Source organism: Bacillus rossius, chromosome 16 (assembly GCF_032445375.1).
Source record: "Bacillus rossius redtenbacheri isolate Brsri chromosome 16, Brsri_v3, whole genome shotgun sequence".
In the NCBI taxonomy this organism is placed as follows: Eukaryota; Metazoa; Arthropoda; class Insecta; order Phasmatodea; family Bacillidae; genus Bacillus; species Bacillus rossius.
Window position 1 is genome coordinate 32,908,184 of NC_086343.1, and position 27,954 is coordinate 32,936,137.

At 41.0% G+C, this 27,954-nt stretch overlaps 1 protein-coding gene across 1 annotated transcript in view; it reads left to right on the forward strand.

Annotated features, from left to right (window-relative positions):
- The first annotated feature begins 866 nt into the window (after positions 1-866).
- LOC134540428 (TNF receptor-associated factor 4) overlaps positions 867-27,954 on the forward strand; it is a 132,520-nt gene continuing 105,432 nt past the window's right edge. Inside the window, exon 1 of the mRNA XM_063383171.1 lies at positions 867-1,118. Coding sequence (XP_063239241.1) covers positions 960-1,118 — 159 coding nt within the window. The 5' untranslated portion in view covers positions 867-959. The remainder of the gene's footprint in view (positions 1,119-27,954) is intronic.

Sequence of the window (27,954 nt, forward strand, 5' to 3'; positions counted from 1 at the left end):
TATTATAATTTATGTGCTGACAGTAGGCAAGTACCTAAAAATAAATTCTACCAATTACAAAGCACAGAAGATGCTACACTGTTTAAACTCCCAGATAGTCTAAAACGTTTCGCGAAAAATACACGCTCATACACAGAAGAAAAAAAATTCTGTACTTTTACAAAAGATACCTTTGGAAACAAGCTTCCTAGAAATGGATTTTAATACTACAATAAAGATATTGTAACTTAGCACACCACATGCCTATGCTTATTTTTGCATATATAAAATATGCTTTTCGAGATAATACTGAGTATAATTTTTTTACGAAAATTGGTGCATAATTTTAAATTTTGTATTATTCAAGAATATTATTTTAGAACATGGAAAATATAATTGATTATTCAAAAATTAGAATTTTTTTTTTTCATTATGCTTATCAATTGCGCAGTTAAAAATGGAAAGCTATTCCGGGAACGGCTTACAAATAACTTTATCTACTGGAGTTTCTGGGACAACTCAAAGCATAAATGCCCGGGTATGATTTTACAGCTAACAATATTTTGTATTGTTGATATACTTAGTTTATACAGTTGTTTTAATGTAAATTTTCAAATTTACAAATATGTGTAGTTTTACATGAATAAATCTGTTCCATATACAAAATAGTGTATATCAACGTTGTATTTTTACAACAGTAAAAAAATACGTTCATAAAAAATTAGGCTTCTGTTGTGAGGAGCGGCAACGTCGCGGAAGAAAGAGGGGGGAAGCGACAGCGGCGCGCATGCGCGGGACGGGGCGAGGTAGGGGAAGGTTGCGAAGGAGGGGAGGGGAGTCGCCCGCCCGCCCCTCCGCAGTCGACGACCGCGCGGCAGTCATCTGCGAGGGCTCTCGCGGTGGTGACGGTTGTTATAGCGGCGCGCGCGGATCCGAGGAGAGAGATATAGGAGAGATAGCGACGCGCACGAGGCCGCGAGATGGGGCGCAGCCTGGCGCAGTGGACCAAGACGCTCAGCTTCCCGGCGAGGATCTCGCCGCAGAAGCAGCAGCACCAGGCCAAGACGGCGGACAGCGGGGCCTCCTCCCCCAGCGGGTCCACCAGCTCGCACCGGCGACCGGCCCTGCCCTGCACGGAGGTCAGTCCCGGCAGACTACACACTTCTCTTCATTCCATACCATTCCTAGGACATGCGTAGGTAGGGACCGGAAAAATTCGCGTTTTCAATGACCTCTAGGATAGACTCCATGATCCTCTATGTACTTGTGCAGATTACACCTGCTGATTGGCTACTAACTCGTGACACGTGTAAACTGGGATGCTTGTGATTCGATACTTCTTCTGCCGAACGTTTTTCATTGGTCCAGAGTCCTTCAGATAAACTGTGGCCCAATCACTGAAGCAGCGAGAAAGGCAAATGTATTTGGATTCTAGCCTATCGCGAAATGAACCCGCGAATTTTTCAGGTCTCTGTGCGTAGGGGGCAGGCATTTTTCGCGAATAAACCTGAACGCAACAATGTATACCCGCACCAGAGGTTTTCTTCCTTGTGATTGGCCGCCGTCTGCCGGAGAAGTCGTTGCCCTTTTTGACCGAGCCGCTCAGGACGCGTTTGCTTCCCCTCTGAATCACAGGCGTTGTTACAATCGACATTCACCCAATCACGAAACGCAAGAAGATGCTTACAGTGTTTTAAACTTGTTAACTGATCTCGGAATCTTTTTTCGCGAAAATATGCATGTCCCTAGACATACGTCATTGTAGTTTTGCAGTGTTTGTCATGAGACAAATTCATCAAAAAGAAATTAAAAATATAAACCCACAGAGGAGGAAAAATAAAACGTAAATCACCCGATGTCAAACAGATACACCCAAAGATGAACCTAAACAGGTATTACGGACAACATAACTACGATACCGACGAACACTAGGTTTTCTACTGCATACAGTTGTAAACAAACCGTTTTCTCATAGGAAACCTACTGTGTTTATCGGTGTTGTCGTTTTGTTGACCATAATATCTGTTTATCTACATCGATTGTGTTCGTATATGTGCTGTGTTGTCCAAATTTTATTGTCTGCCTGCATTTACTGTTATTGTTGAAACTGTCCCGTCTTTGTTAGCTTACGTGTTCGTCTGAGCTGTTTTTTTTCATGACTTAATTCCTCCCCCGGAATTCTTGTGCTGTCTGATATTTAAGTTTGAATGTGCTTGTCTGTGCTGCCGTCGTCGTTGTTGTCCATAATACCTGTTTAGCTTCATCTTTGGGTCTCTTTGACATCAGCTGATTTAGACTTGTTTTCTGAGGGTTTATTTTTATTTATTTTTTTAATTTTTATGTAAAAATTTTTTCCCCATGACAATAATACAGTGCAAAACTACAAAAGCGTATGTCCAAGAAATTGTATTAAATCGAAACTTCCCAGTGCATTGAAACATTTTAAAAACTTACACGTTTCTCTGTGTAGTCGGGCAAAGAACGGGAGTTCGTTGGTTGTTTACTTGTGAGTCGTTTCAACATGGTTGTCTGTGATTGGATACTTCTTTAGTTGAGGGTTTCTCATTGGCCTAGAGCCCTCCAGATAAACAGTGAGCCAATAGCGAAATCAGTTGACAAATATGTATTTGAATTTTTAACCGATTGCTTAATGAACCCGCCAATTTATCCGGTCTCTATCTTAAGGCTATATGTGTGTGTGTGTGTGTGTATATATATATATATATATATATATATATATATATATGTGTGTGTGTGTGTGTGTGTGTGTGTGTGTGTGTGACCAGTTGAGTGTTAAATCGCCATATAGTATCGTCTGTGTTTCGTGACTGGTTGGGATACTTTTAGGTACATGTCTACTGTTAGAACACCAACCATAGTAATTCATTGCGGAAGCACACGTATATTGAGTGGTCTGGTCAAATAAAGCAATTGCTTCTCTTGCAGACGGCCGCCAATTACAAGAAAGAAGCAACCGGCGCAGGCATATTGCAGTTTAATGGAAGTTTATAATATTTTTGACGGAAAATAATTGCCCCTGGTTATAACTATTAGTAGGGACCGGAAAAATTCGCGGGTTCAATTACCTGTAGGATGAACTCCATAGTTCTACGTACACTCGGTCAAATGCCACCCACGCATTGGCTGCTGTCTTGTGAGACGTTCCAACGTAGCAGCCTGTGATTCGATAAAGCTTTGGTTGGGTGTTTCTCATTGGCCCAGCGTCATCCAGGTGAGTTGTGAGCCAATAGCAGCGGCAGCACTGAGGTATGACTATTTGTATTTTAGCCCATCACGAAATGAATCCGCGAATTTTTCCGGTCTCTTTACAACTGACTAGGGGTCGTAGTCCAATAAACGTGAGGCAGATGTATATAAGCTTCAACTTTTAATTTCAAATTCAAATTTGCTAGCCGTTTAATTCACGAAATAATTGTGGCTCTAGTTGTAGCACGCATAACAGTATGCAAATAGCACAGAATGCACACACGCAGCACTGAAGTCGAAGCTACCATAGCACACAACATAGCAGTACGAATCATTCCGTTTTATCCTCCCTTGGTAGCACACATTTACTTTCAACGTAGCAGCTGATGTGTGCTGTGCGTGTGTGCCGTGCGTGTGTGCCGTGCGTGTGTGCCCTAGCCTTCAGGCTCCACAAACGTGAGCACAAGCAAGGCAGTGTCGGACACTCCCACAAACAGCTGACCGAATCATGCCAACCTGGAGAGAAAGTGAAAACGGGCAGCATCCTATGAACATAAAACGTCAACTTGATTATGCCCGTCATAGTTGATTCAAACCTAGAACCTGAAGAAAACGCGAACTTCGTTGGTGTCTATTAATAAGTTGGTACAATAAAAACAGTAAAAAAGCGATTCAGATTAACGCTTGAAAAATTGGAAATATATAATTTCAATGTCACATTGCCAGAGACAGGAAAATATTCGTGGATTCATTGCTTGATGTGCTAACATTGAAATAATTATACCTTTGTGCAACTTCTATCTGTTCACTGTTTATCTGGAACACTGTAGGCCTATTAGTAGAGACCTGAAAAATTCGCGGGTTCATTTCGTGTTATGCTAAAATTCAAATAATTATACCTTAGTGCTGCTTCTGCAATTGGTTCTCTGTTAATCTGGAGGACTGAGGGCCAATTAGAGACCCTCACTCATAGAAGTGTCGAATCACAAGCCACCCAGTCGAGACGACTCACAAGTCAGCAGCCAATGAACAGTTGGCATTTGCCCGAGTGTGTAGAGGATAATAGAGTCTATCCTGGAGGTCATTGAAACCCGCGAATTTTTCCGGTCTCTACCTATTAGAGACCAACATTCAAAGAAGTATCGAATCACGAGTTACCCAGTTGAGACGCCTCACAAGTCAGCGGCCAATGAACACGCGTCGTTTGCCCGAGTATGCAGATTATAGTGGAGTCTATCCTGTAGGTCACTGAACCCGTGAATTTTTTCCAGTCCATACACATTGCTATCAAATTAAATACTTAAGACTTTGAACTGGTAACGTATGAGCTTGGACTTAGTTTATTTAGACATGTTTAAGAGGTGAAGTCGCTGCTCGAAGAAATGAGTACTACTTTTTTTTTAAGGTTAGTGGACAGTGTTGTTGCATGACTTGTGTGAAGTAAGGTACATGATTATGATAACTAATCAAGCCATTAGAACCGGTTCCCTGTTCCCTGTGAGGTAGGTAACTTCTGGCCTACTTACTTCACACTGCAGGTACGTTGAGACCTGTTACATTCGCGTTGATTTGTAAAGCCAGGTCGGACACCACTATCGATTGCATAATCGAGTCAGTGCCACGTGTTGTTCATTGGTTGCCGACAGGTGTCACTTCACCTCCCGGTTCGCACGTGATACTGTCAGCTTGATTTTTTGACCTTTTTAATCCTTCAGTGCCTGTCAAATTACCTTGTTTGCAGTCCAATAAGCAATCAGATTATTTCGCGAAGGTATACCCACACCAGAGGTTTCTTCCTTGTGATTGGCGGTCGTCTGCGAGAGAAGTCGTTGTCTTGTTGTGACCGAGCCACTCAGGACGCGTTTGCTTCCGCATTGAATTACTGTGATTGGTGTTGTGACAATCGACATGCGCCTGAAAGAAATTCACCCAATCACGAAACAGACTATGCTACAGTGTTTCCACTTATAACTAATCTCGGAATCTTTTCGCGAAATATGCATGGCCCTACTCGCGAGCCAACAACTAAGGTAGAGATGAAGAGCGGTGCTGAAAACACACATGGTTTGGGACCGCTAGCGACAGAAGATAACACGTGACAAGACAGCCGCGCCGTGATCGGTGTTGCAACTCCTTCGAGTCGGTCGAGGTAGGTCCGACCGCCGTCCCGTCCGTTGTCAGCTGTTCGGAACGGCCTTGGCGGCGAAGGAACCTGTTTGCTTCCGGCTGAACAGCCCGTCTCATGTGCTCATACTTAGCGGCAAGAGCGGGTTCCGAGGCCGCCGATCCATCATATTGCCACCCGGGGCAGTAAGCGTGGGCGAGGCCAGAAACCGAAGTTTCTACAACTCGCTAAGTGCATAGTAATTCAGGTGCACCCCACACTGGTGAAGAATCAATTGAATCGAAGGCGGGGGTGCGTGTCTTGTGGGATAGGTTTGGCACACGGGCCTGTGTGTGCGAGGGTTCCGAGGGTTCGTGCTGAAGCGGAGTAGAGTAGACTAAGGCGCGCGTTCTACAATGACACGGACCACGCGAACGGAGACGGATCTTCCGAAACATTTCACCGTCACGTCTACTGCTTCCGCGATACGCGGAAACGTAATTAATAGAGTCCGGAAAAATTCGCGAATTCATTTCGCGATAGGCTAAAATACAAACAGTTATACCTCAGTGCTGATTCCGCTATTGGCTCACAACTCACCTGGATCACTCTGGGCCAATGAGAAACACCCCACCAAAGCTTTATAGAATCACAGGCTGCTGCGCTGGAACGTCTCACAAGACAGCAGCCAATGAGTGGGTCACATTTGACCGAGTGTACGTAGAACTATGGAGTTCATCCTACAGGTCATTGAACCCGCGAATTTTTCCGGGCCCTAGAATCACAGACGTCCTTATTGCTGTGTTAATGGCTTCAGCCATGTGATGTTTCCTCATTGGCTGATTAAGCTTCAGCCGATAATATGTTTGTTTTCTCATTGGCTGAATTAGCTTCAGCTCATAAGATGTTTCCTCATTGGCTTAAAAAACTTCAGCCGATGTTTCCTCATTGACAGAACGAGCTTCAGACGATAAGATCATATATATATATACATACATACACATACACACACACACACATTCATATAGACTGGCTGTAAATGTGGAAAAAGTGTGTTGAAGTCTCCAAGCGAAATTTCCACGCCATAAATCAGAAATCACCACCTCTGGGTACATTACAACGAGCAACGCAGTACAAAACAACAAATGTGTCTCACCAGGTTACATAATAAAAAAAATCAATAAGAGGTAGTGGAAAGTGGACATAGTACCTACGTTGACATAATACATTTAAGTCGTCGCTACCGCCTAATGAGTATACAATGTGCATGCCTCACTGGAGAGACTACTTTTTTACGGCACAGCGCCGATAGACACAATAAACGGGCTGTGCAAGGAAAGAAACGGGAATGAAATTAAGATAATAAAATTACCTGTAGCTATTTGCTCGAGTCAGTGTGAATTGAGGGGGTAATATAACTAATATTAGGAGAAAAAAAAAGGTATGCCCGCGCATAAACGTTTATAAAGTCCCAGGATAATCGAAACTTCGTACACATGACTGGATCAGAATTAGACTCCCGGTCCTTGAAAATTAAAGTGCATTGTCTTAAGGTTATGTCCCACTGTCAGTTACTTGTATCCAACCATATTTGATAGTAGAGTGGGTATTATCGGACGGAAAATGGCTTCTAATTTTCTCCATCAAAAAAATTTGGACAGATAACTTAAAAATATGTTTTAAATCATCTGATTCTATCAAAGTTTATATTTGTTTTCAGCTGTCTCAAACTTTTCAATTTTAATATAATTTTGAAATTAAATAATGCATCAAAGTGTTCAATAGAATTTTTGCTATTTGTACATTTTAACATTTTTTTGAACATGTATAAATTCGTTGCATAATGAAACAAGTATTCAGTGTTTTTTTTAAATTTATAGAAATATAATTTCTTTTTTTACACATAAAATAATTTCGAATACGACATTCATATGAACATTATTTTAGTTATTTCATTTTTATAACCTCTTTAATCGCCCGCATGTGTAGAGACCGGAAAAATTGGCGAATTCATTTCGCGATAGGCTAAAATACAAATCGTTATACCTCAGTGCTGCCTCTGCTATTGGCTCACAACTCACCTGGATCACTCTGAGCCAATGAGAAACACCCAACACAGCTGTATCGAATCACAGGCTGCTACGTTGGAACGTCTCACAAGACAACAGCCAATGATTGGGTGGCTTTTGACCGAGTGTACGTAGAACTATGGAGTAGATCCTACAGGCCATTGAACCCGCGAATTTTTCCGGTCCCTACCCATGTGTTCTTCGTCATTTTAAAGATTCGTTGTGACGGAAACGGATGTTAATTCCGTTTTCGCTAGGCACGATTTTCATTGGCTGATTGCATCTAACATCCAACATATTTTAGAACCCATTGTTTATGCAAAGTATTTGAGGAAAACTCAAGTCACCCACCTTATCAAACATGGCTGCGCGCTAGTGACGTTTTCGTTTTGACTTCACAACCCTCCAACCTTATTTGACACAAAATAGTAAAAGGTGCTGCAAGCGAATGTTTACCAGTGTAAGAATAAACAATCAGCAAATTTTAGTTATGCTTCAGTGTTGGGTTGGTACAAGTTTTGACTTATTATTACTTTTTTGATTAGATTACACTTAAAATGACGGATAACTTTCTTGAAAATTGTGAACATTTTAGTGCAGCTCATCGCAAAAACAAATCTCTGGTCGTAAATTACATGTTTACAAGATGTTTGACGTCAGTGCAAGTTGGTGAAATAATTAGCTGTAGCAAACAGCAACGATAATCATCGCTAGATATTTGTACGAACCAATGAGTAAGCACTTGTATCAGTGATGTACAGTTATGAAACTAACGATAACAACGGAAACCAGTAAACACATAAGTACAGAATTATCGGTTCAGTAGTGTAGCACTGAAACCTAGCTACCTAGTTTTATTCCTTGTAAAGCCACAAGTCCAGTAACGTAAATGTTGCAACAGAATGCTGCTTACCATTTTTAATTAATACAATCATAATTGTTATGTAATTTGTTTTTACAATCAGACTAGTGTTTTATTCAACGCTATTTAGTTAAACGTTATACCTATGGCAGTTACACAAGCATATTAGGCCAAAGATTGATTTCAGGAAAAAAAAATAAGCACAGTAAAATCCTTATTTTATTCTTTCTTTCAGTCTTTAGGACAAATTAATTTTAAACGACTTGTCCTAAAATCGTGGTTGCTATTTTGATGAGAGTGGTGATTCCTCAACCAAAATGGGATAGGAAAACGAAAGTACATATGACTTAAAACAGTATGAAGCCTGAACTACAATAGCCCGTCGCGTCCGTCTGGCATCCATCTGTCGTCCGTCATTCGTTCGTACACCATTCGTTCATCCGTAATCCGTCCGCCAGTCGTCCGTCCTTCATCCACCCGCCAGCCATACGTCCGTCCGTCATCCGTCCGCCAGTCATACGTCCATCCATCATATGTCCGTCAGTATTCCTTCCGCCAGCCATACGTCCGTCAGCATGCCGAGCGACTCAAAATGATCCGCTCTTCTTTCATAATATTTTTCAATTTAGATGCTGTCAACTGAATAGAAGACTTAAATTTCAGTGGAAAATTCTGTTATAAGGGTTTGTTTTTAGTTTTGAAGATCATTTACCTAAGCACTTACAAAACATTAAAAAAATAATTTCCGCTCTAAAATATTTATTTGGCTACATTTTCTAGTCACAGTACTTCAATTTTTCTCGGTCATTTTAGTTTCAAATATCAAACTTCAAGACGTGTTCAAGCAAGTAAACAAATAAATCGACTTAAAAAGCTCCTAAGATAAAGGAAATGCCTCGCATTTTTTTTGGAGCTTATAAATAATTCTATCCGTCCGGCGAATTTTAAAGATTGGGAAGCTTTGGGAGACGGAGGACGGATGGAATTTTTCGGGCCTTCTGATTGGCTTGAGGTCTCGTGATTGACGGGCGGGAAGCGGACAGACTCGACGGATAATTATAAGAACGGCTTAAAGTGTGTTTCACGTGCCAAGTTGATTTAATTTTTCATATTCTCCTTATTGCTATTTCTTAAGGGATATTTCTGTAAACTTAAAACTTTACCTCCAGCATGGCTAGCAACGGGGAAAACCGGGAAAAATCAGGGTTTTTTTTAGCAACATGGTAAAGACAGGGAATATTCAGGGAATTTCGTAGGTGTTCTGGGAAATTTTTTTAATTCTCAGGATACTGATAAATAAATGTTATTATGGGCACTTATTTTTATTTGTACAAGTTCCACGTACATATTTTTTCTTCCAATTTTTACAACTTGCATCTCAGTATTACTAAAGGTTTTTCACCCGCTCTTTTTGCTCGTAATCATATCAGCATTTCGACAAGGAACATTGTCTTCAGTGCTATCGACAGAAGTGCGATAAAATAATCGATAGTTGCCTGTTACAATATTGATGTGTGTTATGCCTACTAGTCACGATTTTGAATTTTTTTTATAGATATTCAGGGAAAAATGTTTCTGAGTCTCAAAAAGCCAGGGAATTTTTTGTTATCATAGTTTTGCTAGCCATCTCGACCTCTCTTGCATTCGCGTTCTGCCACTAAAATTTTCAAGAGATATTAACAAAGTGTGATGTGATATAATTGCTGTAAAAAGTCTAGCAAGTGTTAACAATTACAAATACTTGCACGTAAATATCTGTTGAATACATTTGTTACAGAACAAAAAATGAGAGAGAAGTATAGTGTTAATTTACAGATTACCTCATATCTACTAGTAATTACGATAAAATAATAAAAAAATGCGAGTAAATTGTTCTGTACTCGCCAGAGATGTGTAACATCCAAACTCGGCAACGAGCAAATTCGTGTGTTTTCATACTACCAATACACTAATAATGCGAAAATCTGACCTAAATTTAACGTACAATTCTTTTTAAAAAATGCCTAGCAAGATAAATATACGCAAATTGTGTTTTCAACTACATTTCTGGTCGCTAATCACTAGACTGGAAAAATTCGTGGTTTCGATGACCCCTAGGATGGACTCCACGATCCTCTATGTACGCGGGAAAATTACGTCAGCTCATTGGCTACTGACTCGTGACACCTGCTAACTGGGATTCTTGTGATTCGATACTTCTTACGTTAAGGGTCATTCATTGGCTGACAGTCCTTCAGGCAAAATGTTTCCCAATCACTGAAGCGACAATAAGTTACACGCACTTGGATTCTAGCCCATCGCGAAATGAAACCGCGAATTTTTCCGGACTTTACTAATCACACGTAGTTTCCGCACCCGCCTCTCTAATTCACTGCCGGAGCAGCTGTATTTGACTATCTAATCATTTGATTAGCAGACCGAAATTTTAAACTGTATAATGAAACGTCTCCGATGAAAGCGAAAAAAAGACTTGGAAAAATTACTAAACCTCGACTTCGGACCTGATGTTCGGCAAGGAATTGTATTAAAATGCTGCTCGTCGTTAAAAAATTCATCAAACAGTTAATAATATAAAGTTTCCCTTTGTCTTTGTGAACTGTGGTTCTCTCCGTCCGCCACAGATGGTAGCACCGTGGCTGTTACACATTTCCAGCTCTTGACTTCCGTTGCATTCACGAAATTACTCCCACCAAATGTCGTAGATATGCCGAGAGCTAAGATGTTCGCACATGAAAAAATGGGGTGTGGCTGTGTCATGGACACGGCCGGGTGTTGTGCGTGAATACTTGTACGGAACAGGTAATATTTTCTATACAAAATATAAAATACGCTATTTTAGGTATGTTATAATCGTGTTTGAACACTAAAAAGTCCTTCGGGTTTCCGTGTTTTGTTTATGATAGCAACTATTTTAATTTTTATTTCAACACCATATATATTAACAGTAACTATTTTACACTAATGTTATATATAATGTGCAATCGATATATTTTGACGAGAGCTGACGATTGAAACCTAAACGAACGTCGTAACTTCTCCGAGTCAAAAGTTATACAAAACGGAAATCTCGAAACGCAGCAAAATGACCTCATAATGGCGGCGCTTCCCCCCTCCACCGCGCGCGATGCGTCACAGTCCTCACTTAGGCCCGAATTCAGAGTTGACCTTCGAAAGCGCATCCAACTCTCATTCACCTGGCAGACTCTCCACCTCTCATACTTCAAAAACGCCTTTCGAATGACTGCCAGCTGAAAGCTTGTTCCCATCCACTTTCAGTGAAGACCTGGCAACATGGCACAAAAATTTTCTTAGATCAAGTACTTGGAGTGTGTGTGGAAAAGCGCCCTATTTCATTTCGATTGTCTTTTGTTTGCTCTCCCGCTGAAAATAATATTTTGTTTGGATTGGACACGAGGTTAGGTTTACCAGACACTGATAATAAAAAAGGACGACATTCATCTCGCAAAAGGAGGACATTTCACTAAAAAGGAGGACAATATATATATATATTTTAAAAAAGCCATGAATTAATTACAATGGAGTACGATATTTTACAATGTTTTGGCATTTAATACAGTTTCAGTATAAAGAATCAAACAAACTACGCATATACAGCATATTAAAAACACGTGCTTCTGCATGTGCTGCTACCTGTCAAGCTGTCATAGTACTACTTACTAGTGGGATGACTCTGCGGACAGCGCGCGCTTTGCCCAAAGTGTAACTGCAGGAATTATCTCACTTTATAAAAAAGCCGGAAAATCCGGCCGGACGCAAAAAAATACATAAAAAGGACATGTCCTCCTTTTGCCGGACGTCTGGTAACCCTACACGAGGTTGAGAAATTTTCTTAAGATGGATACGTTGCCTAAAATTATAGTGTTTTCTCCAGATGAAAAAGGGATTATTTTTGATCTCGTGAGAAAGCACAAAACTGTAATCGAAAACAAAACAAAAAAAAAAACAGATGCAGTTTCTTACAGAGAAAAAAAATTGTGTTTCGAACTCTTGATCCCGACAAAAATCAAAAACTGGATTTTCATTTTTAAGATCATCAAAAAATCAAAAACCTCGTCAATGTGATTTGGAAATTCATCCAAATCTTCTGCCATCGCTACAAAACACGTGTCTGATGCACACATAGCGGGCGAAACGATTTCTTTGAAAACGCATATTTAATTCCAAAACATATTTTACATATCTGCCATATGACAAAAATGTTTTAAACAATTACAATCATACATGAACACATTTTTATGTGGGAATTATATATTAAAACCATCAACTGCTCCGCCGATTTTCAACTGAACAGGCATTCGAATGAGCTTCAGACCACATTCACTTTCAAGTGGTTGGCTCTCCTTATCCAGCAGTCAACCAACCACTGAAAAACGTCTCTGCCGAGCAGCTTCAATGGAAAAGCCTTTCGGTGTGTGGATAACCGTCGAAAGAGCTCTCTGAATTCGGCCCTTAGAGTAACGAGTTCTTTGATCCTTTAGCTATCCGATTGTGTAATTAAATTTTGGATGGAGATGATAAATATGTAGCTTGAACACCAAACTACATCCCCCGATTTTTGTTGTCATTTTTTTTTTAATTGGCTCCCACTGTGGAAGCAGTTATAAAGACGTATTCGCGTGAAAACAACATGGCGTATGGGACCCCACCTCAGGGCGCAAGCTCCCTCCCGTGAGACATGACCTAGCCCCTGTCCCTCCGCACTTGCCATGGCGCGGGGCGTGGGCGTCCTGACCAGTTTCTGTGGTGCTCCCGACAATCATGGTACACCGCACCATGATTATAGTACCATAATTGTGGTACGCGAGGGGAGATAAAATGGCACGCCGGAGAATTTGTGGGGTCGGGAATATGGTACGCAGTATTTGTTCCAGGGGGGAGGGGAAATTATGGTACTCGTAGTGGCGTGAGTTTAAAGATTACGGTACGTGGACGCCGTCCAGCGGCCACTGAACCCCAGGGCTCGCGGGGGCTGAAAATACCCGCCACGGCCTGGGCCGTGTCGTTCGCGCATGCGCCAAAAACACACGCCTGTGTGTGGTTCCCGTGCGCCGGACCTGTAAACAACCAAATAAACACCGTTCTTAACCCCTCCCCACCTTCTTGCTCCCAGCCCTCTGAACACTTCATGTTCCTGTGTTTACGTGCCCCAACGCCTCGGTTCGCGTTCCAACTTTCCGACCGGTCTACAATTTTGTGTCGCGTAACTCGTGTCGGAATCTTTCAATCCCAGTACGGATAGCAAAACGGAAAACCTGGAACAGTCAGGGAAATTTTTAGCATCAGGTAATTGGGTATTTTCCAAGCAGTCAGGGATATTTTAAAAAATTAGGAGTTTACTGGAAAATTTGAAGTTAGGACAGCGATTTATTTTGATTGGTACCTGTTACAATTACATTTCCTTTCTTGCCCCTTTCCAACCTGTGTTCAAGTGTTAGTTTTTTCTCATTCATTTTTGGTCGTAAGTATATCAGCACTTCGACCGCGCGCATTAACTTCGTTGCCATCGACTGTGATGCGATAAAGTAATCAATAGTTGCCTGTTTGCAATAGTGAAGTGTGTTATGATTACGAATGACGATTTTGAATTTTGTATGTTTGGAAATTAGTGAGTAGCTAATATCATTCATTGGTCAGGAAAAGCCTGAAAAAGTCAGGGAATTTTTTAACCAAGGAAAAATAATCGAATATTCAGTAAAAGACTTTATTGTTTTTATGTTGCTTATTAATGTGCGCAGTTAATACTGGACATCTTTTCAGGTAACGGTTGAATTATCGGAGTCACAACACAAAGCATAAACGTCCGCGTAATAATCAAAAAGTCAGTAACAATGTGAACACTGTTTTGCAGTGATACAGTTGATTTCGTGTCAAATGTAGGTAGGTACAATTGTACAAATATCTGCAATTTTGCACGAAATTTCCGTTCCATTTACAAAAGAAAAAGTTTAAATATAATTATGAACAAGTTTTCATATAAATAAACTGTAATCAAATATCTAACATAACCTATTATTCTACACTCGCCGACAGATGCTACTTTTTATTAATAATAAAATAATAAATACTTGAAATTATACTAGTAATCAGATTCATTTTCTACGTACATTTGACGTAGAAATTATTTCATATTACACATTTATTAACAAAGTTTTAAGTTTTCACTTCTGTCGGTGCGGCGCAAGCGTACATGTGCGTAACGGGACACAGCGTAACGGAACAATGTGCGCAAAGGAACACTTTTTCGTGCGTGCAGCCGGCGTTCATCGATTTATTAGACGTTGTCACGTCAAAAGAAGAGAGACAGTGCACCGAAACAAGAGGACACGAGCTCTTGTCGGAGCTAGAAGACGCGCGGTCGCCGGAAGTGGCCGGTGCGGGCTGGGCCGGGTTGGAGAGGGGGTAACGGGCGGAAGTGCGCCGCGTGACGGCTGGGAGCGCCCCTGGCGGCCAGTCCGCGCAGCGTGCAGAGCCTCACAACAAACAACACACTGCTCAACATTGTCCGAGCGGCGTCTGCTAAGCATTTAAAGGCCGGTCCACACGCAACGTTTTCAGCAATGATTTACCTGCGCAGGTCACATCGTTGTAGACAAGACTTAGCGTGTAGACAGGAAAACTGCGCAGTTTTGTGAACTGCGCGGAGACGGAACACGGAGAAGAAAAATTGTGGCCAAGAGAATTTATGTCCGCGCAGTTTAGTCGACCTGCACAGATTTGTCGTAGCGTGTGGACACTTTCTCCATCTTCTCAATACACGGGGCTCAGTTCTCCCTCAGTATTTGTGCCGGAACAGTGTAATCTGTTCAACGATGACCGATTTGCGACAGTGTTCACGTGAATTTCTAACAGAGTTCATTGGTCTGTACAATTCCTTTCCGTGTTTGTGGCGGGTCAAATCAAAAGAATATAGCGATAGGGACAAAAAAGTCAAGCGTATGAAGCACTTGTGCAAAAATACAAAGAGGTTGACATCGCGGCAACAGAGATAAAATCACAAAAAAAAAAATTCTTTGAGGTCGGTATACCGGAATGAATTGGCGAAAGTAAGGAAATCTCGCAACTGATAGGATAAAACTTGGCTGCAAACTGTGTTGTGTGGACACGGCTGAACTGTTTTTTTTTGCACAGTTTTGCCTGCGCAATCAAAACTGTGTACAAAACGTTGCGTGTGGACCGGCCTTAACAATAATCCAAAGGGCGGACGAGTAGTTCTAGCTTCCGTATTTCGTTTTTAAATTGTATCTTTACAACATTTAATTAATATAGGCGAAACACGTGTTTTCAGAACAATTTCTAGACATGAGATACCCGGTAGGTACAGATTCTTCGAAGCACTCAGGCGACTGACATTGCACCTTTATCTTCATTTATCCCCTACGGATTATTTTTCGCGAAAAGCTCTGAACTCTTATTAGACTGCAACAAGGTTTACCCGCACCTGTGGTTTATTCCCTGTGATTGGCGGCCGTCTGCGAGAGAAGTCGTTGCCTTATTTGACCGAGCCACTCAGGACGCGTTTGCTTCCGCACTGAATTACTGTGATTGGTGTAGTAACAATCTATATGTACCTGGGAGAAACTCACCCAATAACGAAACACAGACGGTGCTACAGTGTTTTAACTTTCATCTGGTCTCGAAATCTTTTCGCGAAATCTGCATGCCCCTATTTATCTACCATACAATGTATGATTACCGTTACCGCTCAAATCTCACAGTTGTCCTACATACACAAGACACGACGAGAAGATCGTGCGCCAGCCCAGAGGTTATAGCGCGCTAAAAGCACCAGTGACTGTTGTACGTATCATCTCACATTTCATTACTGTTATTTGAAGGCTATTCCTGTCACTTTCTCTCAGTAGCGAAGATCGGAATTTATTTCGGGAGGTGATGAAAAACAAAATGAAATTTTATTTAAAAAAAAAAACCTATGTCAACAAGATGGAGTTTTAACAGTTATATTATTATCAACATGCATCGCTGCCTTTGTGGCTTGTGATACCTGGTGTCGTAACACCTTTCCTTGCATCGCCCGAAATAACATACTGTCTTCACCAAGATAACGCATATTTATATCATAACTCAGGAGGGGATAATTTCTAACTATGCGGGACATTTTTACAACTCAAAAATAACGTTTATATATATATATTTATTTATTTATTTGTGACCTGATTACATATTTCAGAGGGCTATTGGAATGAATTCAGAGGAAAATCCAATAACTAGTTACAATGATAAGAAAACAGGATAACCAACGCGGCGTTTGAGACTGTCTTGAAACATGACTCAGTGTATACGAGTGTAATGGTTTATGATTGTCGTGAACACCCGTTTACACTGAAACATATTTCAAGGGGGGGGGGGGGGGGGGGGAATTAATTCTCACTGTACATGTTTAAGTTATCAGTAGTGAACGAGCCTTAAAATTCACCAATCATTTTCTACATGCATGAATTTTGCAATTTCAGATTTTTTTTCCCCCGTTTGTTCTTGTCGCAGGTTCAGGAGAGAGTGAATAAAGAGATGGGGTTGGTTGGGTTCGGCCATCCCACGAATGCAAAATTGTGGGAAGCCTACGATTCACTCGTCCTTCTGGACATACCCGAATACTCACGTTGGCAAGCCTTCTTTTCACAGACGAGAGAGCCAAACCCGAAGTTCCCCGAAGTTCATGCTCGCTTTTTTTTTCCGTACCACAACAGGTATATTTATTTGGTGGAAACCGTTTACATAATTTCACAGTATCTTTAATGTAGCTATCCTAACCAAATCAACCGTCCACAATGTTTTAAAGTATTTATAATGTAGCTAACCTAACCTAAATGACCATTAGTTATCATGAGTTGTATATTTATTTACAATGAACAAAAAAAAACCGAAGATGCACGATCGGGCGTTTGGCTCTCTCGTCTGTTGAAATAAGGCTTGCCAACGTGAGTATTGGGGTATGTCCAGAAGGACGAGTGAATCGTAGGCTTCCCCAAAATTGTGAAGTAGCGCGAGCGCGGATACTCAGGGCTCGTGACCGGCGACTTCCCGCCGCGTGGGAACACCGGCTCCTCGTGTCTACGTCATGCCGCGAGGTGGCTGCGGTGTTGCCAACTTGGCCAATCTAAAAACTGCCTAGCGGATGAATTTTACTTTTAGTTTGTGGTAGTACGACTGGGGGATCATTTTTTTTTTTTTTTTCGAAATATATGATTTTAACGACGTTAGTAATGTAATTTTTATTTTGCTGTTTCGTTATCAGTTTGAAAAAAAATAGTGTTATATATATATATATATATATATATATATATATATATATATATATATCTGTGTGTGTGTGATTCTATACACACACACACATATAGCATCATCTCATACATCAAATATAATTATTTTTATTTTGTTTACATAAAACAAAACAGTTTTTATGAATTTCATAATTTTTAATGAATTTTCTTTAAACAACATCCACAATTTTAAATTTGGAGCTTGACCTTGGATGGTTGCAGTTAAAATTTATTTTACTAAATTGTTTTGCCTCCAGATCCTTTTGCATTTTCTGACCAAACCTAGTCCAATGGGAATTTTCGCCACAGCGTCTTTGACGAGCGACAAGTGCGAATGGAATTGGTGTTAACGGCGCACTTTAAGCCCTCCGCGTTGCTTGCGTACATTCATCACTCAAGTTTCAAAACTCGCTGCTGCAGTTAACTTATTATGAAGATCATGCTTAAATATGCAGTAAGCTCTGTCTCGCTGCCTCATTAGTAATTTCAAATCAGCTGCAAGTCAAGCTGTCGGGGGTTAGGTTTCGCGTTTGGCTCTCGCAGGGGCTACTGTATCATGAAGGTTATTCATTATCAAGACATGTACTTTACTGTCCAAAGTCATCGGCTTGAACTGCATTTTGCCATGGACGTTCTGTGCTCTCATGTTGCAATTACGCTTGTAATTACGAAACAAGTAACACGAAATTTAACGTAATTCCTAAAATGAATACCCTAGGTTGATAAAAAAAAATACGCAAATTGTGTTTTCAACTACATTTATCGACGCGAACTAGCTGCCGGAGTAACTACGTCTATTAATTAATTGTATTTGAAAAACGAAATGTTAAACTGTGTATATAACGAAACGGCTCTAATAAAAACGAGAAAAAAAAGGCTTAAGAAAAAAAAACCTAAACCCTGGCTAGGAACCTGATTTTTGACAAGGAATTTGATTAAAATACCGCCCATCTGGTTAAAAATCATTAAACAATTAATTCTAAAATGTTTTCACTTTGGCTTTGTGAACATTGGTTCGCGTCTTCCGCTACAGCTGGCAGCACCGTGGTTACACATTTCCGTTCCACGCAACTGCCGTTCGATTCACATTACTCCTACCAAATGGCGTATACCGAGAGCTAAGACGGTACACGTGAATTTAACATTTTCTCACACCAAAAATTAAATTGAACCGAATTCTAAGCTCAGGTGCGGACTGGATTCGATTACCTTAAGTTAATCTAGTTTTATTTAACTACGGCAGGAAAATAAGGGGGAAACGTTCCTCCCATAGAACCGCCGCTGTTCATTACGCTGTTGTTATCCACACGGAGTACACAAGTTAACAGAGATATTTCATTCCCAGGTTTAACATAATTCCTTTTTTTTTCCTCTCTGAAATCGGTCCTAATTTTTCCCACGTTACCACCCACAAAGCATAAAGCCTAAGAAATTTATTTTTTTCCCGAACTGTATCAGGATCTAGTGCTTTATAATACTTTTATACTTTTGATTAAATATTTTCTAATTTGTATTTAAGTGTGTTGGTATTCGATGACATACAAATTAAGGATTTTTGTAAGATTTTACTAGAAATGGTTCGTTGGTGGTCTAAAACAATGTTAGGTTAACCGAGTTGCTTCACAATACGTAACCATCTTTGACTAATAAAATCGTGATATTAGTGTAAATTAATGCCCATCTAATGCAATACACAATTTGGCTTTGTTTGAAGTGGTAGCAACAATAAACGCAAGATCGCAAATAGGAATGTACCGTGTACTAGTGACTTCAAGAGTCATCTGATACATTCAAACACACATGGGTGCACAAAATTTAACAATTTTTGTTATTTAAACATATAACGCCGATTCCTTTAAATTTGAGCCGCTACACATTATTTAATAGGTATGCATCCCATTTATTATTTTTAATGTAGGTACGCATTAGACAGGCATATGTAAAACACAATGATCTTTAAACAAACAAAACAAGGACTCCAATCTGAAGGTGTAACGTTTTTATTTTATTTTCATCTTTATTTTAAAATATTTAAGTGGTTTTCCTCAAAACAAAAATGTTGCACGAGTCAAACTAACTATATTAAGAAAGTAAAATCACAGATCGTTCACAAGTCACGTTATTAAAAATTGTATATAATTAATCTCTGAATGTAAATGACATTCTGATGTTGGTATGGACGGAATCCTTAGTGTAGCCTAGCATAAGCGCTATCGTAGTTTTTTTTAGTTTAGTTTTTTAGGTTTTTATCTCAGAAATAATACGCGGTGCGGTTGTAGGCCACACATACAATTCACAGACACTACCATACACCAACGAACATCGTTTCTTTATGGTAGCATGTGAATAAAACAGGAATAACAATCATATGTGAATGAAAAGTACCTGCGAGTGATTAGTTTTAATGTAGTAGCATCTATTTATGTTGATACTATTTGCTGTATGTTTAATCACTTTCCTTTTTATGTATGTCTGTGCTTAATTTTTAATTACTTTAAATTAGTTATGGTTGAATCTTTTGTAATAGTTAGGGACTGGAAAAATTCGCGGGTTCAATAACCTGTAGAATGAACTCCATAGTTCTACGTAAACTCGGTCAAATGCCACCCACTGATTGGCTGCTGTCTTGTGAGACGACCCAGCGTAGCAGCCTGTGATTCGATAAAGCTTTGGTTGGGTGTTTCTCATTGGCCCAGAGTGATCCAGGTGAGTTGTGAGCTAATAGCAGGGGCAGCACTGAGGTATAACGATTTGTATTTAACCTATCGCGAAATGAATTCGCGAATTATTCCGGTGTGTAGTAATAGTTAATATTTGAACATTAAGTTAAAATTTTAATTTGTTCTCTTACTATTTAAGTCAACATCTGCTTATATCATGCTTAATTTTTAATATTCCACTATTTTATGTAATTGCAGAAATGTGGTTAAGTGTAACTTCGTCACCAATAAAGACGATAAATAAATAAATAAAATGTATGCGCTATCGCAGTGACGGCCGCCTGGTCATACCTGCAGGCAGCGCGAACAACCTTGCCTGCTCCGAGAGACTGGAGGAAGGTGGACGGGGCCGCTAGCCGCTAGCGAGCGTGTTCCAGCCTGTCCGGTGTTCCGCAATCCCCCCCCCCTCCTCCACCCCCCCCCCCCCATCCCCCACGGGAGGAGGGAGGACCACGTGACCGCGCTGTGCCACTTACGAGCCCACCTGCGGCTCTGGGCCGCCTCGAACAGCTGCTGGTCCCCGGGCAAGGAGCAGTGGAGCACACGAGTAAACACAGCTCCAACTCCCATGTTTAACATGATCGGTTGTTTTTTTTGACGTGAATACGTCTTTAGAATTGCCATTAAAAAAAAATTGGTTGTCTGTAAAGTGGGTTTACGGACGATAGTTTAACGTGACAACGTCATAGCAAAACATTGATGAAATGATTGCATACTTTTATGAATAAAATTGAATCATTTTTATTGAATTATATCACTATTTTGTATGGATACAAAGAAGTAGTGAAATGAAATCTACAATTTAATTGATAAATTTACTTTTATTTGCACTCATTAATTCAAATATGTTTATTACTTCAACGAAGAGATTATTTTAACTATAGCTTTTATACATGTTTGCTATTTAACTTCTTCCAATCTGTGTTATTCTGTTTAGGATAGGACGATGATAGGAAAAGTAGGAAACGAATAGGAGTGTTTCAAGGATGATGTGAAGGAAAATGGCTTACCCAACACCAAGATGCAGTCAAAAATAATATATTTGCGCCACGGACTCTGCAGCAATGCTAGGAGGAACGGGTTAGCAAAGAGCAATGAAAATGTTACATTGAAATGCATGAAAACAGAATTACGCCACGGACTCGGTCGCAATGCTAGGAGGTTCAGGTTAGCAAAGAGCAATATAAAATGAGCGTAACGGGACACAGCGAAACGGGACAATGTGCGTAACAGGACACTTTTTCGTGCGTGCAGCCGGCGTTCATCGATTTATTAGACGTTGTCACTTCAAAAAATAAAATTTTTAGTTTTGTTCCGAATTATATCAGGATATTGCTCGGGTTCAGCAGGATCTAGGTCTCGTCAATGTATACTTTTTAACAAAATCATCGTATGGTTTGTATTTCCGAGTGCTGATATTCACGGGGGAAAAAATTGAGTATTTTCATAAGATTTCATTTGAGATTAACAGTAAGTTGTGTTCGTTGATGGTCTTAAAGAATGTTAGGTTAACCAAGTTGTTTCACAATTCATAACCATCTTCGGTTCCAAAAATCGCTATATTATTTCAGATAATTGCCCACTTAATGCGATACACACAAATTTGCTTTATCTAAAGTGGTAGCGATAAAAAAAACCGCAATTTCGCAAGCAGGAATGTACAATTAGTGCCTTAAAAGAACCAAATGTTACATTTAAACACACATGGGTGCACGAAAATTAACATAACATTGCATTGCATTGAAGGCGTTACACGTTATTTAATACTTATGCATAGTATTTATTATTTTATATACATCAGACACGCATGTGCAGGACACAACGATTTTATGACGAGCGCGATTTTAAAAAATGAAGGACTCCAACTGACGGTGTGATATTTGTTGATTCGCGCCTTTATTTAAAAACATTTGTAAAATGGTTTCCTCAACACTAAAATGTTGGAATCACAGTTTGTTCACAAATCACTTGATAAAATACTTATAATTAGGGGCAGGCATTTTTCGCAAATAAATCTGAACGCCTATTAGCCTGCAACACGGTATACCCGCACCAGAGGTTTCTTCCTTGAGACTGGCGGTCGTCTGCGAGAGAAGTGGCTGCCTTGTTGTGACCGAGACACTCAGAACGCGTTTGCTTCCGCACTGAATTACTGTGATTGGTGTTGTAACAATCGATATGTACCTGGGAGAAACTCACCCAATCACGAAACACAAACGGTGCTACAGTGTTTTAACTTTCATTTAGTCTCGAAAACTTTTCGTCAAATCTGCATGCCCCTACTTATAATTTAGCTCTGAATATGTATGGCATTCTGAAGTTGGTACAGATGAATCGTTAGTGTACAATAAGTGCATCGTAAGCCCTATATATAGTGACAGCCACCTTTTCCTGTGATTTTTAGCTGTAATCTGATCACAGACCAAGCACTTCTTGTCTGCTGCAATGGTGAAAGTAATGATTAAGTAAACCTCAAGTGCTAATCATGTAACTTTTCAAATGCGGGTCGTTTCAAAACACATAAACATAAGTGCGCAAATCTTGACGACCTAGAGCCAGTTATATAAACGAAGAAGTGATCACCCAATCACGTGTAACCTACCAAAGGATGTAATTTTGTTATCGACCAATGAGCGGTAGCCTATAAAAAGGTTTGATACACAGGCCAGTTGAGTCTAAATCCAGAGTGAAATTAAATAAATAATCGTTCATTCCAGATAACCTGAACATTCTCTGACAAGAATTCGTGCCAACAACAGGTGCACGAATTTAAACTTAGAACACATAATGTTTTGTAACTGTTCCAACTGACAATGTATTTCATATTTTGAAATCTTCTTGAATGAACGTAAACCCTAAGCAAAATTAAAAAAAAAGTGATCAGTAGGAGCAGGCATTTTTCGCGAATAAATCTGAACGCCTATTAGACTGCAAATAGGTATACCGGCACCAGCGGCTTCTTCCTTGTGATTGGCGGCCGTCTGCGAGAGAAGCAGTTGCCTTGTTTGACCGAGCCACCCAGGACGAATTTGATTCCGCAATGAATTACTGTGATTAGCGTTTTAAGAATCGTCATGGACCTGAAAGAAACCCAACCACGAAACACAGACGATGCTACAGTGTTTTAACTTTTAGCTAGTCTAGGTATCTTTTCGCGAAATATGCATGGCCCTAATGATCAGATTATAGCCTGTATCATGCAAGGTGACTCAAATTTGAGAGTTTTTAAAAATAGCACCATGGGTGTATCCTTCCGTCGTTGTTCTGTCAGCAGTGTTTGTAAACAACTTAATGTGGCTGTGAAAGTATTAAAAATCATGTAATATGATAAAAAAAATAGTGATTAGTTTTTATAACAGCAACTGCTGACGATATATATATATATATATATAATCAGATAGCCTGATCCGTTGAGATAGTTAGTGTCAGGTTTTTGAACAAGTTGTGAACTGTCAGTCGGCTTCCAGAGCCGGAAAAGTGAGGTCGTGTTTACCGTGTCAAATTATCCGAAAATTTCGCGGGTAGAATTCAAAGTCATAGGTGTGCTCAACCATTGTTGCTTTCCCATTGGTTGGTTCCTTAGCGAAAAAATTTTTGTCCATGTTAATTGGCACTGCCTGATTCGCTTACTTCTCTCCTAGCTGGACATCGTTGGCTCACGGTCGTAGAGGGACGTGTCCAAACAACTGCTGGTCCAATAACGAACACAGTGCGAGAGTGTAAAGGTGTGCATTCTAGCTTGCGACCAAATGAATGCGCGAAATTTCCGTATCTCTCAAATCATGGATAGAGACCGGGAAAATTCGCGAATTCATTTCGCGATAGGCTAAAATACAAATCGTTATACCTCAGTGCTGCCTCTGCTATTGGCTCACAAATCACCTGGATCACTCTGGGCCAATGAGAAACACCCCACCAAAGCTTTATCGAATCACAGGCTGCTACGTTGGGACGTCTCACAAGACAGAAGCCAATGAGTGGGTGGCATTTGACCGAGTGTACGTAGAACTATGGAATTCATCCTACAGGTCATTGAACACGCGAATTTTTAATGTCCCTAAACATGGATTTTGAAAAACGCATTAACATAAAGTTTTGTTTGCGAAACGGAGACCAGGAAAAATGGCTCCCTCCTTCATCACGACAGTGCGCCGTGCCACACCTCGCTTACCTCGCTTTAGATTCGCGAGATTTCGGCCGAACAAAGATTCCTGTGTGTCCACGTCCAGAAATGCTTCTAGTCGTGGAATCGACATTGGTATCAGTGCGCATCGCAAGCTAATAAAAGTATTTTAAAAGAGATTAGTTCAAATTTTTGTTTGTAATAAATTAAATAAACGTATTTTTTATCACACCTCTTAGAGTTCAGGGATACCTACCGGGAAAGGGTTCGCGCGTACACCCATCCGTAGAGACCGGAAAAATTCGCGAATTCATTTCGCAATAGGCTAAAATACAAATCGTTATACCTCAGTGCTGCCTCTGCTATTGGCTCACAAATCACCTGGATCACTCTGGGCCAATGAGAAACACCCCACCAAAGCTTTATCGAATCACAGGCTGCTACGGTGGAACGTCTCACAAGACAGCAGCCAATGAGTGGGTTGCATTTGACCGAGTGTACGTAGAACTATGGAGTTCATCCTACAGGTCATTGAACCCGTGAAATTTTCCGGTCCCTATTTATTTATTTCCAGCACTTTATTCATATGCTTAATTTTTAGTTACCTTTAAATTATGTTTATGATTAAATTTTGGAATGGGTATTTTTTTCTTTGAACATTTAGATAGAGCTTAATTATTATTTGTCTCTTTACCTATTTTATCATCAATTAGGCTTAAGGTGTGCTTACTTTTGTTTTTTTAAATTTTACGTATGATGAAATGTCTGAAAATGTGGTCAAGTGTAAGAAAAGGCGTATCGCTAGGAGTAGGCATTTTTCGCGAATCAATCTAAACGCCTATTAGACTGCAAGAAGGTGGTTTCTTCCTTGTGATTGGCGGCCGTCTGCGAGAGAAGTAGTGGCCTTATTTGGCTGAGCCGCTCAGGACGCGTTTTCTTCCGAATGAATTACTGTGATTGGCGTTTTAACAATCGTCATGCACTTAAAATGAATCTCATCCAATCACGAAACACAGGCGATGCTACAGTGTTTTAACTTTCAGCTAGTCTCGGAATCTTGTCGCGAAATATGCATGGCCGTACGTATCGCCCAAACTTCGCCACCAATAACTAGGGACTGGAAAAATTAGCGTATTCAACGGCCTCCAGGATAGACTCCACGATCCTGTGCACTTTTGGGCAAACGTCACCTGTTCATTGGCTGCAGACTCGTGAGGCGTCTCAACTGGGAGACTCGTGATTCGATACTGCTTTGACTTGATGGCCTATAACTGGCCCGCAGTCCTCCAGGTTAACAGTGAACCAATAGCAGAAGTTGCACAAGGGTTAAATTATTTGCATTTCAGCATATCGCGAAATGAATCCGCGAATTTTTCCGGTCTCTACCAATAGAGACGACAAAGTAAATAACCCTGGTGAGAACAGGCGCGGCTCGGAGCGGCCTCTGAGCGGCCTTTGAGCGGCGCTGTCCCGGGAGTCACGCGAGACCCGGCCGACAGCCCGCGGTCGCCTCTGCGGTCGGCCGGCCGCCATCTTGGGCAGGAAACGGAAACCCCCTGCGCAAGGACGCCCGCGCGCATGCGCGCACCGAGACCGGCCTGTCTCGTCCGCCGCAGGAAAACAAACGTGTTTTTTCGATTTATATTTCCACAGCAGAGAGCTTTTTATTTCCACGCCCACCTGGGCACACATGCGATGTGCAGAGCTTCAGAACAAACAACACACGTGATTTGAAAACCGAGCGGTGTTTGTTTGCGAGAAGCAGTAAAGAGTTCTGTTTGCATATTTCGTTTTTAAAATGTATTTTTAGAAAACGATTTTTTTTTTTCAAAAACATAAATGTTGGCTGCAACACCTGAGAGCACTCAAGGGACTTGCATTACACCTTTATCATCATTTCTCCGACATGTGTTATGCTACCGCTCAATATCACAGTCGCTCTGTTCACGACGAGAAGACTGCGCGCCAGTCCACAGCCTCGCGCTTAGAGGCGACACCGCGCTAGAACTCCCCTCGCTAGGCGGGCCTTATGACGTTACACTGAGTAGATTTCCTTAGACCAGCTGTGTGCTTAAAATGTGTAGCATTGTCTGTGTTTCATGGTTGGCTGGGTTTATTTCAGGAACATGTCCGCTGTCAGCTCACCAATCATAGCTAGGAACCGGAGAAATTCGCGGGGCTTTAATTGACCTCCAAGATAGACTCCATAATCCTCTGCACACTCGGGCAAACGTCACATGTTTGTTGGCTGCCGACTGGTGAGACGTCCCGATCTGATCCCACACTACTTTGTTGGACGAGGGTCTTTCATTGGCCAGAGTCCTTCCTTTAAACTGCGCACCAATAGTAAAAACTAGGGACCGGAAAAATTCGCGGGTTCAATGACCTATAGGATAAACTCCATAGTTATACGTACACTCGGTCAAATGCCACCCACTCATTGGCTGCTGTCTTGTGAGACGTTCCAGCTTAGCAGCCTGTGATTCGATAAAGCTTTGGTGGGGTGTTTCTCATTGGCCCAGAGTCATCCAGGTGAGTTGTGAGCCAATAGCAGAGGCAGCACTGAGGTATAACGATTTGTATTTTAGCCTATTGCGAAATGAATTCGCGAATTTTTCCGGTCTCTACCTATCACGGAATGAATTCGCGAATTTTCCTGTCTCTAATCACAGCCATCCAGTGAGGAAGCAAAACGCGTTCAGAATGGCCCGGCCAAATGGGGCAATGGCTTATGTTGCAAACAGCCAGCTTATATATATATATAAATAATAAAATTTTAAGACTGTAAATATATAAGGTTTTAGCATCTTACTATTTTTTTTAGGAATGTTTCTCTGCAAAGATTGTAACAGTTGTTGGGAATGTTCTCGTGTATTTATTTGGATCGCCTGGGCCTGGGCTTGTTTTGCTTGTCCACCAGACAGAGAGAGTCACAAACAGAGCGCGATAACTAGAGAGCGCACTGCAGCCTCACGAAGTCACGCGAGTGAGTGCTCTCTAGTGAGAGTGAACCGCGAATTGAGACACGGCGAAGAAAGGGCTTTCTAAACTGTTCGCCTGAACACGAAACAGCTGTGCTGGAAGAAAAGCTCGTCACGTCCCGCGCTGTTCCAAAGTTGTACACTTAAACGAGGTGTTATAAAAAAAAGGCTTGAGTTTTTTATAGCAGCAACTGCTGACGCTACATTGGCCCGATAGCTAGGGGCAGGCAACTTTCGCGAATAAATATGAACGCCTATTAGACTGCAACACGGTATACCCGCACCAGAGGTTTCTTCCCTGTGATTGGCGGGCGTCTGCGAGTCACAAGGAAGAAACCACAGGTGCGGATATAGCTAGTTGCAGTCTGATAGGCGTTCAGATTTATTCGCGGGAAAATGCCTGCCCCTAGATACAAGTGCTGCCCCCCAGTAACGGTTTGCGGTGCCGCGTCATCAGGTGGCGGCGATGACGAGTGAAAGCTGGATGGGCTGTTACGTCATCGCCCGGTGGGGCTGGCGGGGAGGAGAGAAGACAGCCGGACAAACCCGCTAGCGGCAGCGTCCAACTGCTGGCGATATTTTTCCCTAACCTAACTTAAAACTAAAAATG